Source organism: Gymnodraco acuticeps, unplaced genomic scaffold, assembly GCF_902827175.1.
Source record: "Gymnodraco acuticeps unplaced genomic scaffold, fGymAcu1.1, whole genome shotgun sequence".
NCBI classification, from domain to species: domain Eukaryota; kingdom Metazoa; phylum Chordata; class Actinopteri; order Perciformes; family Bathydraconidae; genus Gymnodraco; species Gymnodraco acuticeps.
Genome location: NW_022992095.1, coordinates 575,810 through 587,917, shown reverse-complemented (window position 1 = coordinate 587,917; position 12,108 = coordinate 575,810). Strand labels below are relative to the sequence as shown.

The following is a 12,108-nucleotide window of genomic DNA, read 5'->3' as shown; positions in this document are numbered from 1 at the left end:
TATATCTAGGATTAAAAGACTAATGTCACAGCAGGATTTGGAAAAACTTGTCCATGCTTTTATCTTCAGTAGACTCGACTACTGCAATGGTGTCTTCACAGGTCTCACTAAAAAATCTATTAGAAAGCTGCAGCTGATTCAGAACGCTGCTGCTCGAGTCCTCACTAACACTAAGAAAGTGGATCACATCACTCCAGTTCTGAAGTCTTTACACTGGCTTCCTGTGTGTCAAAGAATAGATTTCAAAATACTGCTGCTGGTTTATAAAGCACTGAATGGTTTAGGCCCAAAATACATTTCTGACCTCCTGCTAAATGATGAACCATCCAGATCTCTCAGGTCTTCAGGGACTGGTCAGCTTTCTGTCCTCAGAGTCAGAACTAAACATGGTAAAGCAGCGTTCAGTTATTATGCTCCAAATATCTGGAACAAACTCCCAGAAACCTGCAGGTCCGCTACAACTCTGACTACTTTTAAATCCAGGCTAAAGACTTTTCTTTTTGTCGCTGCTTTTAATTGAACTATTCATATCTTAGACTGCACTGTAACTTTTATCCATGTATTTTTTCTTTTAATGTTTATTTTATTAGCTTTTCTTTTTAATGACTGATTTTAAATGCCATTTTCTTAATCTCTTTCATTTTTTGTAAAGCACTTTGAATTGCCTTGTGTTGAAAGGTGCTAAATAAATAAACTTGCCTTGCCTTGCCTTACACCTCACCTTTTTTACCCTTCCTCCCATCCGTTTCTCTTTCTCTCTGTATATTTTCTACACTCCCCTCTGCTTCTACAGCACCAGCCCAGCTCTGCCTCAGTGCTCATCCATTTAGTTAGGATGTGATGGCTGAATTATGTAAAGCTAATGGGGCCATGGAAGTTGGGTTCCACTCTCTCATGGCTGACAAGGCCCTGTGAACTCAACTTGGCACATTGGACATTAGGACACTTCCGACCGTTTGACCCATTCGGTATTACTTGAACTAACATAGTACTACTCTTAAGTCTAGGAAGGGATTTTATTCACACTTATGTAACACATTTTGTCCTTGATAGTACAGTTACAATTACCAAAAACAAGTGGTTGGTGGAGGGTTTCTCTATGTACTGATTACTATACATTTCCTAATTTAAGTAGGGAGCACAAATTGTCAAGAGCCCAACAAGGAATTGCAAGGAGGTGCAAGACAAATCTGAGAGGTTGAGTGATTATTTATTAGAACAGTTATTGTGAAATGATCTAAGAAGGCAACATCACTCTTTTATTGACCTTGTAGCAAAGTATGCGGCCAGTGAAAAGGCTTCATGAAAAGACTTCACCTCTCTTTAAAGGGTCACTGGTGAAACAGATGAGTGCCCGCTGTTTTAGAGGAATTTATAGTGTGCCGAACACCAGGATTTATGTTGTTGTTTTGAAAACACTTAGAATGCTTTCTCTCCCTTATAGGCGCCATGTGTTGTCCTTCCAGACAAAGGCAGCACTGGGTTACCACGTTCACCTATACAGCAAGACACCTTTCATCTTTGGGGGTGAAGAAACCATCATGTCAAACCTCACCAAGGTAACGAGGGCTTTAGTTATCAGTTGACAATCAGATGACTTCCAAAACACACAAGTATTTGTGGATTTGAAAGGTAATTGTACCTTGTTTTCTGAATAAGGAATATTCATTTATATTTGTTTTCTTTATCTGTGGATGCATTTTAAGCTACATGACATTTATAATTGTTTGCTGCTTTTTCATACATCCTCTTAAACAGACGAATCGAGATGTGGATAGCTTTAAAAAATACATCATGCCACAAGATAGCATGAGGGGTGATATATTTACTATATATATATATACTATATTTACTTGTTTGCCTGTCCTTGTTTGTCTACCTTCCCTCATACTATAAAGCCTCTTTGAGTTGTGAAAAGCGCTATATAAATAAAATGCATTATTATTATTATTATATGCATATTTCTTTAATTTCCTTCTCATTCTCAAAGTCATTTCCTCACTCACTAAAGCTCTAACAGGGGGACGTTTTGATTGAGATATGCAGTGTTTGCCCAACAAATGAACTAGACAGCACTCGGAGCATGAATACCTCTGCCGAGGCTGCACAATCCTCTATTAATCCTTGATTAATAATAATCTTTTTTTATATTTATATCTGGATATGTGTTTTCCTGTTCAAAACAGGAAAGTGCTCGTTTCATAGAGCAGGCCTCCTCCATCTTTAAGGCCCTCTCCAGAGTGGTGTCTTCCTTTAGCGATGAGCAGGATCAGCCAGCAGCCAGAAGAAACCTGGAAGAGACTCACTGTCCGCAGAACATCAACACCAGCCTGGCGAAAGGGGAACACCAAGAGGTAGCTTGTTAGCCTATGATGGCACACAGTTCCTGTGTACGTTGAGTGGATACGTCACCCTGCTTAACATAGCTTAGCTTGGTAATGGAACAGATATTATAGTTTAAAGACTGAAATTGCCATTTAAAAATGATCAGTCCTGGCCAGAAGCTAACAATGTGCTAAGCTAATACTCATGGTTACAAGGCTACATTTTTGTACAAGGCTGTTACTTTGTAAAAGTAGCATTTAATATTAAAATAGTAAAACAGTAATCTTACTTTTTTTTCAGATATCAAATTGCTTTATATTGTTCCAAGCTCGAAAGTTCATACTTATCAATATCTGTAGGTTTTGATTCCTGGTAAAGACAGACACAGTGTATATACAGTACACACTTACCTACAGTATATGGCTATTGAAAAAGGTGAATGATGTGCAGACTAACCTCCCACCTACTTGAGCAACACGGGGGCTTGTCTGAAAGATTCATAAATGAATATTAACTCCTTCAGCCAACTTCACAGCCAACTACTCACGAGGATGTAATTACAAAAATCTAAGCAGCCGGAAAATAAGCATCTTCACATGCAGACACACACTTGATAACACCCTCCTGCACTATCACTGTGTGTGTAGGTGTTTAACTTTGCAGTGTACAGCATGCTGTGTGAGGCTCTGGGCAGGGAGCTGACATCAGAAGAGCGCTTTGCTGTACTGGCTCTCACAGCTGACCCTTCACCTTTGGAAATGGACCCCAAAGAACACTCTGATACAAGTAAGTGCCATTCTGTGTATTGTACATCTGCATACGTTAGTATAAGTATATACTCAAAACTACATTACACTGATTTAAATCAATTTAGGTAGATTACTATGGTTTCTACATTATTTCCTTCACAATTCTTCAGGCTGGGTTTAAAGGACATTTGGTTCGAGAAATAAGAAACACCTCAAAACACTCTCATTCACACATAGAGAATGTAATAATTCAAGTAGCATGGTCAGCTTTGAATCCTATCCTTTAGTCATATAGAAGTCCAAAATACTCACCAAATATTGATTGGGTGGTCTTGAATTCAGCTTATTTCCTCAATTCTCTATGTTTGAAAAGCAAACACATCTACAGCATTTGCGACAGCTAAAGGAACCAAAAAAGGGAAAAATAAATAAAAACATGTCGATTATTATTTATATCTGAGAACACACATGAAACATCATTCACTGTTTGATTTAGCCCAGTGGCTTATATCGAGTCTCTGAGCAGAGGCACACATATGTATTGATGAGACTACCAATCTTACTAATACACCCTGACAGATGAGGGGTAGCCACAGAGGGGAAATACACACATATCTGGGAAATGTGCACATGCGTAAAGACAACATTCATCAATAACCATACCTCTCAATAGTGACAGCAAGTGAAAGATGGGGGACTTGGAAAGACTGGACAGCTTGTTGGAAAGAATGCACATTTTAATTAGAGACAGCACTGAGTAGCTTTTATCAATAAATGTATTCAATAATATTGCTTGGAATAATGTTTGTGTACTCTTTCACTGCAAATTAAGCCTTTTGCAGCCTATTTCCATTTTGTTACCTACTAATTTTAATCGTTAATCATTTTTAATATCTTATTGTCTCTAAAATTGGTGGTAATTATCTCACTGTGAAGGTGCACTACTGTTTGCAGCTTTTCATTGCTCAGACATTCTGTAGCTTTTACCAAGACCTGAAGCTAACTGTGTCTTCTCCAGATGCAACACTTGACACTGTCACCCATTGGAATATACACAGCCTCATGGATGCAGTATTTGCATAAAATAGGGCTGATCATTTGCGTTCATGTAATTTGCCAATTTCTTTATGGCTTGAACATTTGCTTGGATCATAGCAAACATAAAAACATCCACGTCATTATACTGTAGAACCCATCTGCCAGCAACCTTACAAATAATGCTGGTGGTTATGTGGCATAGGCATGATCACACACACACACACACACACACACACACACACACACACACACACACACACACACACACACACACACACAAATAGACTGAAAAGCTTGGCTTGTATGACATAGGCCTGTCATGGTTAAGCTCTCCCAAATTGTATTCATTTACTTGACAAAGCACAAAGTGCAGCTATCAGAGTGGCACTTACAGTAATGTCAAAACACCAATCATATTTTAAGTACAATTTTGCCTTTTATTTTTTCTTAAGCACATTTGTTTATACCACATGTGTTTGTACTCCTCCCTCCTCTTTTCAACTGTTCCTTCATCTCTTTCCTGCTGCCTAATTTGCTCTCCGCCTGTCTGTGATTCTAAAGAGGATAAGAGGTCTTCATCTCTCAATAGCCAGACACGGCCTGCTATAATGGCTGGATCAATTTGGAAAAGGGGGCATTTGAAAAGCAAGTGCTGAGCTGGAGGGAGGATGTGAGGACACCTAACTTGTGTCATGCAGCTGTCTCTTCAGAGCGTTTCTCTCACTCATCTGCACAGACAAACACTTACTGACACACACATCTTCATGAACACGGTACTGCATCTTTTATCTAATGTTCTCGGCTGTCAGAGTGGGTAACTGTCGGCTGAGATGAGTGTGACAGTTAATGTCAAGGTGTGAATAATCTCCTCCTATCACCTCTCACTGAATGAGACAAAAACGCATTTTGAAATGTCTGATTCATACCCTGAACTAGGTCAGCTTCATTATTTTTGTTCACGTGTTAGACAGCAACATGGATTGTCTTAAATCTTTAATGGTGGCTACTTTTCTATGTGTGTGTGTAATGTGTTTGTGTGTATGTTGATATAATTCAGGCAGGAAGGAAAACCTCAGTGCATCTAAGATCCTTTCAGACATCTGGCCGAAGGTTGAATCAGATGCAGAAAAGCATGCTGCCCTCTTGCTACGGTAAATAAATGCGTAACCACAATGACTCTGAATGACAATAAATAATGTGCACACAATGTATGAATTGCATACACAAAGACCTCTTCCCTATTAACCTAGCAGGTATTCATCACACAAATCTCATTATTGGAGAGAATACTATTCTTATTATTATTTGAGAGAATACATGCGCTCCCACTGCAGTCCTGTGCCAATGTTGTGTTTGTTGTATGGCATGCGTTTAGCCCCCCTGTTGCACCGCATGCCCAGAATCTGCTCCCTCTCCTGGTTGTGGCGGCCCGTGGCGGCCAGGCAGGGAGCATTTTCCACATTGTGTTCCATCTTTTCCCAGTGGTACCATCTGCTGTTTATCCTCTCCTCGTTCCAATCGGCTAGCAGCGTCTGCCGAATGACCCGCTGCCTGGGGAAGTATGTGTGTGCATAGGCATTGAAAAGCTTGGTCAGCGTGTGTGTGTGTGTGTGCCTGTGCGTGTGTGAAGGGTGGAGTGGGGGTTGATGGTGTGCCTTTGAGCATGAGCTTTTCTTAACTGACATCCAGAGCCAAAGATCACGCTGAGAGGAGAAGTGCATTTACGTCAATGTATTTGTATTATTATCAGATACAATAGAGTTATGTTTATTCAAATAAGTTTGTGTAAATATTTTCTACAAATAAACATTCCCATGATCTTTTCACGTGTTTATTTAACATTTAAAATGTAAAGATCATTGAAAATAAATGTACTGAAAGTGCTCTGCTCTTCTGTGTTTTCTGCGCAGGTATATCATTGACCGCTCTGAGAGTAAAGCAGAGCTCTACCCCTGTCAGCAGGATGAATGGACCAGAGTCTCCTTCGCTGATTACTCTGTCCCTCTCCAAGACACAGCCAATTCCTGGGTCTTGGTCTTTAGGTTAGAGAACATTGTAACTTAACGCTTGTTAGGCTTGTCACTGACAGACAGTGACCGAACTTGAAAAGCATCGCATTTTCAACAAATGCCAATATGTTGCCTTCACGCAATGAACTCAGATTTGATTCCTGAACGAACAATTAATGTTGGGGAATGTAGATATTTCTATGACATCCCATTTTAGAATATCAACAGAAACGATTGAAAAAGATCATTGGTCAGACCGTATTACAGTACCTGTTGTTTCTGCAGAGAGGTCTTCCTGGTTCCTAAAAAGATGCTGCTGGTACCAAAGATCTACTCCCCAATCCCCAACTGTCTGCTGCACGTCATAAATAATGACACAGGAGAGGAGCTGGACACGCTCTTCAGCAATGTAGCAGAACAAGTATATCAACCCAATAAGGTCTGTGGATTGACCAAATTGACTTCAAATGTACTTTATATTTTCTTGTGTGTGGAATATTTGCATATTTTTTCCAGTTTTTCCTATTACCAAGATACATTCATTCACTTTAGTTATACTTCCTGCCTGACTTAAAGGTGGGGTAGGTAAGTTTCAGAAACAGGCTCGAGTGCACTAACATTTGAAAGTACACAGCCGAAAAGAATCCGCCCCTTCCTTCAGACTTCCTTACAGAGCACCTCCTCCAACACACATGAACGCGCACATGACGTCAGCAGACTGGTGAAAGTGGCCGCCTGTTGCTGGCGAGTCATTGAAGTACTGCTGCAATGCACGCCCAATGACGGCACGCCCAATGAAGGCACGAGATACATGTGTGCGTGCACGAGATGGAAGGCTGACAGACAGGGCGGCAATCCAATCCGTTTAGCCGGGCCGGCTAAACGGATTGGTTGTACTTTTTACAATATTACGGGTTCCACAGATGACATTTTTTTAATGGATTTTTTGTCAAAGCACTTAAGATATTCATTGCTATCGGGATGTTAAGAACATTCCATGGAATATAACAAAAAGTGTATCTCGAGCCGGTTTCTCAAACTTACCTACCCCACCTTTAATAAAAAAACTGGGGTCATATTTTCTGACTGTCTTGCCACCATTTATGGCTGTCTGGTGATTTAATGTTGGCAGGATCTCTATTTTTTTAAGATGTGAAACACTGCCTAAAAGAGAAAACAGTAAACCAGTTGTGCTTTTCCCTTTTTACATCTGTCCAACACACACACACACCTCTGAAAAAACAAATGTTTTGATTTCATCTCTGTAAATCTCTTGCAGCTTGGTTATACCTTTGTAGCAGAGGCTGTCACGCCTGAATGCCCCCCTGTTGGTGCAAAGTGGAGGATGCGCTTGATTGGCTCAAGGGAACTCCTGCCAAAACTGTCTCGTGAGAATCCACTCAACACATTCTCTGTGAAGGAGTTGAGGGATTATTACATTCCCAATGAGAAGAACCTCATATGTCGGTAAGAGAATTAAAAACTATATAATTAATTATCCTATTTATAATAGGAATTATATATTTAAACTTGTCAATTGAAATCCATGTTACTTGGATCAACAAAACAGTGCTGTTACTGATTTGTACGCTCACTACAACATATGAATCATAAATATTAAAAATAATGGGTGAAAAAAAGGTTGTTTGCACAAAACAACATCAAAGTTACCCTGAACGACGGATGGTACCCACTACCCACAATCATTTGAAACTTTGTTTAACAGTTACTTTGTGGAGGTGACAGCAGACGTTGTAGGGACTGTTCAGTTTCAGACTTCCAAGCCAGATGTATTGATCCGACTGTCCATCCTGGACCAGGAGAATGAGATGGCTAGCAACACTGGGAAGGGTCATGTGGTAATCCCTGTGTTCTGCTTCCTGGCTAACAAAGGTAAGGTTTAGTAATATAAGTTATAAAATAAAATCATTCTGGATCATGACAGAAGATTTGTCAAAGTGCTCTATCTTGGGTATTACAGAGTTACATGTACGGTAGTTTCCTAAATTAAGATCAGGTGCTGGATAATGAGAGTGATACAAGTGGTTTCAAATATTTTCAAAAAAAAGCTTCATGCAAAATGGAAGAATTTATCTACTGTATTGGTTGAAGTTGATGTCTTTCAAATGTACCTGTAGGGACAAAGTCATCAGGAATAATATGATGTGATCGGTTGGATCACCTTTTTCTGTTGTAGCTCAATCACAACATGTGGGTCAATCATGGCATTAGAAAGAAGCCTGTTCAAAGGCAAAATGCTAAATCAGTTTATCAGTGTTAATGTATTGGAAACACATTAGATACACCTCCTGTGGTTTTCCAATACAGAGAGAGAAAGGAGTATGACATGCAGCAAAGGTCTCTGTTCAGAATCAAACCACACAGTCATTGAGGTTATCATTGGGGTCTTATCACTCGGCTACCAGACACTCCATTTAAATTGTTCAAAAGTTATTATTGCACCATTTAAAATAAATTCTACTGTATTGGGATGGAGGGAAACATTGGTAAATCCAGCCAAGAGAAAATATGTTTTAGTTTTTAAAAACTGACCATTTAATGTCATATTAAACTGGCCTTTTGTTTATGCTAGCCTGATACACAGTAAAGTACAGGTTGACAGTAGAGACACAAGACCTCTACAAAACCCACTTTACTTTTCACTTGATGCTCCCGTCAGTAACAAAAGGACAGATTACTGGCTAATTTGTCTTCTCTCAGATAAGGGTTTAGTTTAATATCTCTCTTTCTGCTACAGACACCCTCCAGCAGAGAGATGAGGAGGACACAACAGCTGGGAATTCAGACTCCTCGTCTGACCAGCCTTCCACAGAGACTATGGTATCACTGACAACTGCCTGCATGGTATCTGCTGTTGCTCAAACACTTTACTAATCTCACTCGCACACAAGCTTGCATCTCACTTTCCCTCTCTGTCTTTCTCACACACTTACTTGCTGCCTGTGTTGATATCAATTTTTCACTGCCAAATACACATAACGCCTGACTTGAAAGCATGCACACAAGCACACACATGAACTTAATCACACCCACAAACTCATCTTTTACTCAGTACAAATGTGCGAGAGGAGAGCAACGGAAACTGGAGGGGTGGTTTTGTTGTCTGTCTTATCAGTGCTTGTCAGTGAGCAGTGATTTACACATGATTTATGAGTCACTCGATTGTCTGAAGACCCCCTATCTACAGACCTGTTGTGCTAGATTAATGATTGCCAAAGTATACAGTGAGTACTTTATGTGTGCACCATCAGGCACTGGCAGGCAAAACACACACTATGTCCATAAATATGAACTGAGGTGTATTTGTTTTGATGTAGTGACTGTCATTTCTATCAGCAGAACCCATCATTTTAACATGACTTCTGTTTAACCTCATTAAGAAAAACAATAGATTTTCAGACACTAAACTACAAAAATGATTCTCTCTTTTCAATAAACCTATTATGAAGTACATTTTTTCACATCTTGCACGTTACAAATACTTGTGATTTATATAGTGCTTTCAAATGAACCCAACAGGAGTGACATCAATAGTAATGAGACGGATCATGTCAGATCCCATAGATTAGATCAGCAGCAGGCCATAATAAACAGCTATTGATCACAACTAAGACCATTGATCAAGACTTAGCGCAAAGGGTCAGTAATTAAAGCACCGCAGGATTTCACACCAGACATATTGATGCTCAGTAAATTAATGCTGAAGGCTCCTGTAGTGAGATTTGTTGGAGATGGAGAAAAAAGTGCTGTGGCCTTCATTTATCCATAGAAATTGTGTTTATAGGAATTCATAACATTCAAATCTCTTTATGCATTAGGTTCAATACAACCGAAACAACAACACCAGACAATATAATGCATGTGCTTGTTAAAACATTTGAGTTCCCTATGATGCTCAGCAGTTACAGTGCAGATTACAGATGTATGTTCACAAAAAACAAAATGGCTTCCATCTTGTTTTGGCTGTGTGTTTATGCAACCCAGTCTCACGGCATTTCGTGTTCACCAACACGATTTTTAATCTATTGATTCGTGTTCACCAACACGATTTGCCCCTTTTTTTCGTGTTGCACAGCACGATTTTAAAAGCAATGTATTTCTACTGCCTGCAGCACGTCTTTTTCTCCGGTCGGGTCGAGGAAGACCGGAAGCTGTGTGGTTCATAAAAACATGTTCTTACTCAATATCAAGCCACAGTTATTGCTTTTATTTGAAATCGTATAATCTCGGACTTTTGTTGCCGTCTGTGAGGAAAATAAATGGGGCTCAGAGCCTCAGAATACGGAAATCTGTATTTTTAAATATTTTTTTCCTTCTAATTCGATATTCTTTTCAAAATAACACACTGTTATTTACTCACCAATAACACACAATTATCCTTGCTTTTATTTATTGGTTTAATTCCATAATCTCGGGCTTTTTTGGCGTCCGTCAGGAACTGAATTTCAAAATAAAAATAACCGGAAACAGACGTATATAAGGGACATTTCGAGCATCATTGCGATTGTCAACATTTCTGAGTTTAGGATGGCCGAAGACACTACACTACCCATAATCCCCAGCTATCGTTTAGGACTACAGTCCCCGTAAGGTTACGCCGAGCATCAAACAGCTGTGTGAAATGGAACGAAACCACGCCAGACTATCCAAAACTGGAATCGAACGCCCCCCCAGAACTACACATGCTGGCTATTGTGTTTCGCAAAATGTTCTATGGGACGTCTCTACTGAACGTTTTCGTTTTTCCCACAACTAGAAGTTGCCAGTATTAAACACATTGGTGTTATCAAATGTAAAACATATAATTAATAAATGGGTGAAAATCGCTTGTGTCCATAATGCGCAGCATTAATACCCACATGACAGCTCATTGTTACTTTGTAATTCTACTCCACTACAATTCAGAGGTTAACCTGGTATTTTTACTCCACTGCATTTATTTGAGTTACTTTGCAGATTCTGATTAATTATGTGAAATATAAACAACCCTTAAATCAGACTTTAGTTACACCTGAGTAAATTCAGGTAAGGTGATTATCAAGTGCCAACAATCAGGAGAGATATTTGATAGTTGGTGCTTGAGAAGACTAAACATGTATCTGCAATTGACATGAATGGAAACGAGTAATAAAGTATATTCATTACTCGTTATTCTCTACTAATAGTTAATTAAAGACTGTATATTATGGCTATTTTGCACATCCCTTTCAAGATTTTCAAAGGTGTATTGACATATCATATACACAACTACGGTGTAGTTATGCAATGAATGAAACACTTGGGTCACAGGTTCCTCAACAGTGCATTACAAGACATCTATCAATATGTGTGTACCTCCACCATTAAACTGTCATATCCTGCACATTTCTTATTATATCTACATACATAAGAGTATAATTCATATGTATAATATCAGTTAAAATAAGTGCTTCAACATAGTTAACATTGTAGGAAAGCAATATATTAGACGTTAAGTACTTTGTCAGGCTTAATATTTATCTGTAGATAGATACCCCCAAAGTTTTTTTCTTATTTAAAAGAAGACCTTAATCTGTTATTTAATGTTTAAATAAAGGTTAATTCGTTTTTCTGTTTTGCACCTCCTCCTATTAATATCTTTGTACATTCTGCACTAAACTGTTTTATTGTAGAGATCACTTATAGTATCTTCTTGATTTTTTATATTCTATATTTATACTTTCCCCCTATGAAAGTATGTACTCTTAATATTTTTTTAATCAAATAAAACACAATAATTAAATAACGTGCTTTAACCACTAGGCGGTGCACACAAGGTACACACAGCCATAATAACTTTGTATTATTAGTGTAGGACACTTTTGTTTTCGTACAACATCTGAAGATGTGTAGTTTTATTCATGCTTTCACATAATTTTACAGCATATTGCTATACTATTTCAGACTCAGTATTTACATTCTTACATTCAAAGAAAATCAGTAATATC

General features: G+C 38.8%; 1 protein-coding gene across 2 annotated transcripts in view; it reads left to right on the top strand.

Moving 5' to 3' along the window:
- adgb (androglobin) overlaps window positions 1–12,108 on the top strand; it is a 48,625-nt gene that overhangs the window by 26,065 nt on the left and 10,452 nt on the right. For both annotated transcript variants that reach the window (XR_004567730.1, XM_034202752.1), the window contains exons 19-27: window positions 1,445–1,559; window positions 2,187–2,354; window positions 2,973–3,111; window positions 5,170–5,263; window positions 6,023–6,154; window positions 6,407–6,560; window positions 7,401–7,588; window positions 7,848–8,014; window positions 8,880–8,962. Coding sequence is in view for 1 of the 2 variants with exons in the window: in XM_034202752.1 (XP_034058643.1) it covers window positions 1,445–1,559; window positions 2,187–2,354; window positions 2,973–3,111; window positions 5,170–5,263; window positions 6,023–6,154; window positions 6,407–6,560; window positions 7,401–7,588; window positions 7,848–8,014; window positions 8,880–8,962 (1,240 nt within the window). In the remaining variant the exon portion in view is untranslated. The remainder of the gene's footprint in view (window positions 1–1,444; window positions 1,560–2,186; window positions 2,355–2,972; window positions 3,112–5,169; window positions 5,264–6,022; window positions 6,155–6,406; window positions 6,561–7,400; window positions 7,589–7,847; window positions 8,015–8,879; window positions 8,963–12,108) is intronic.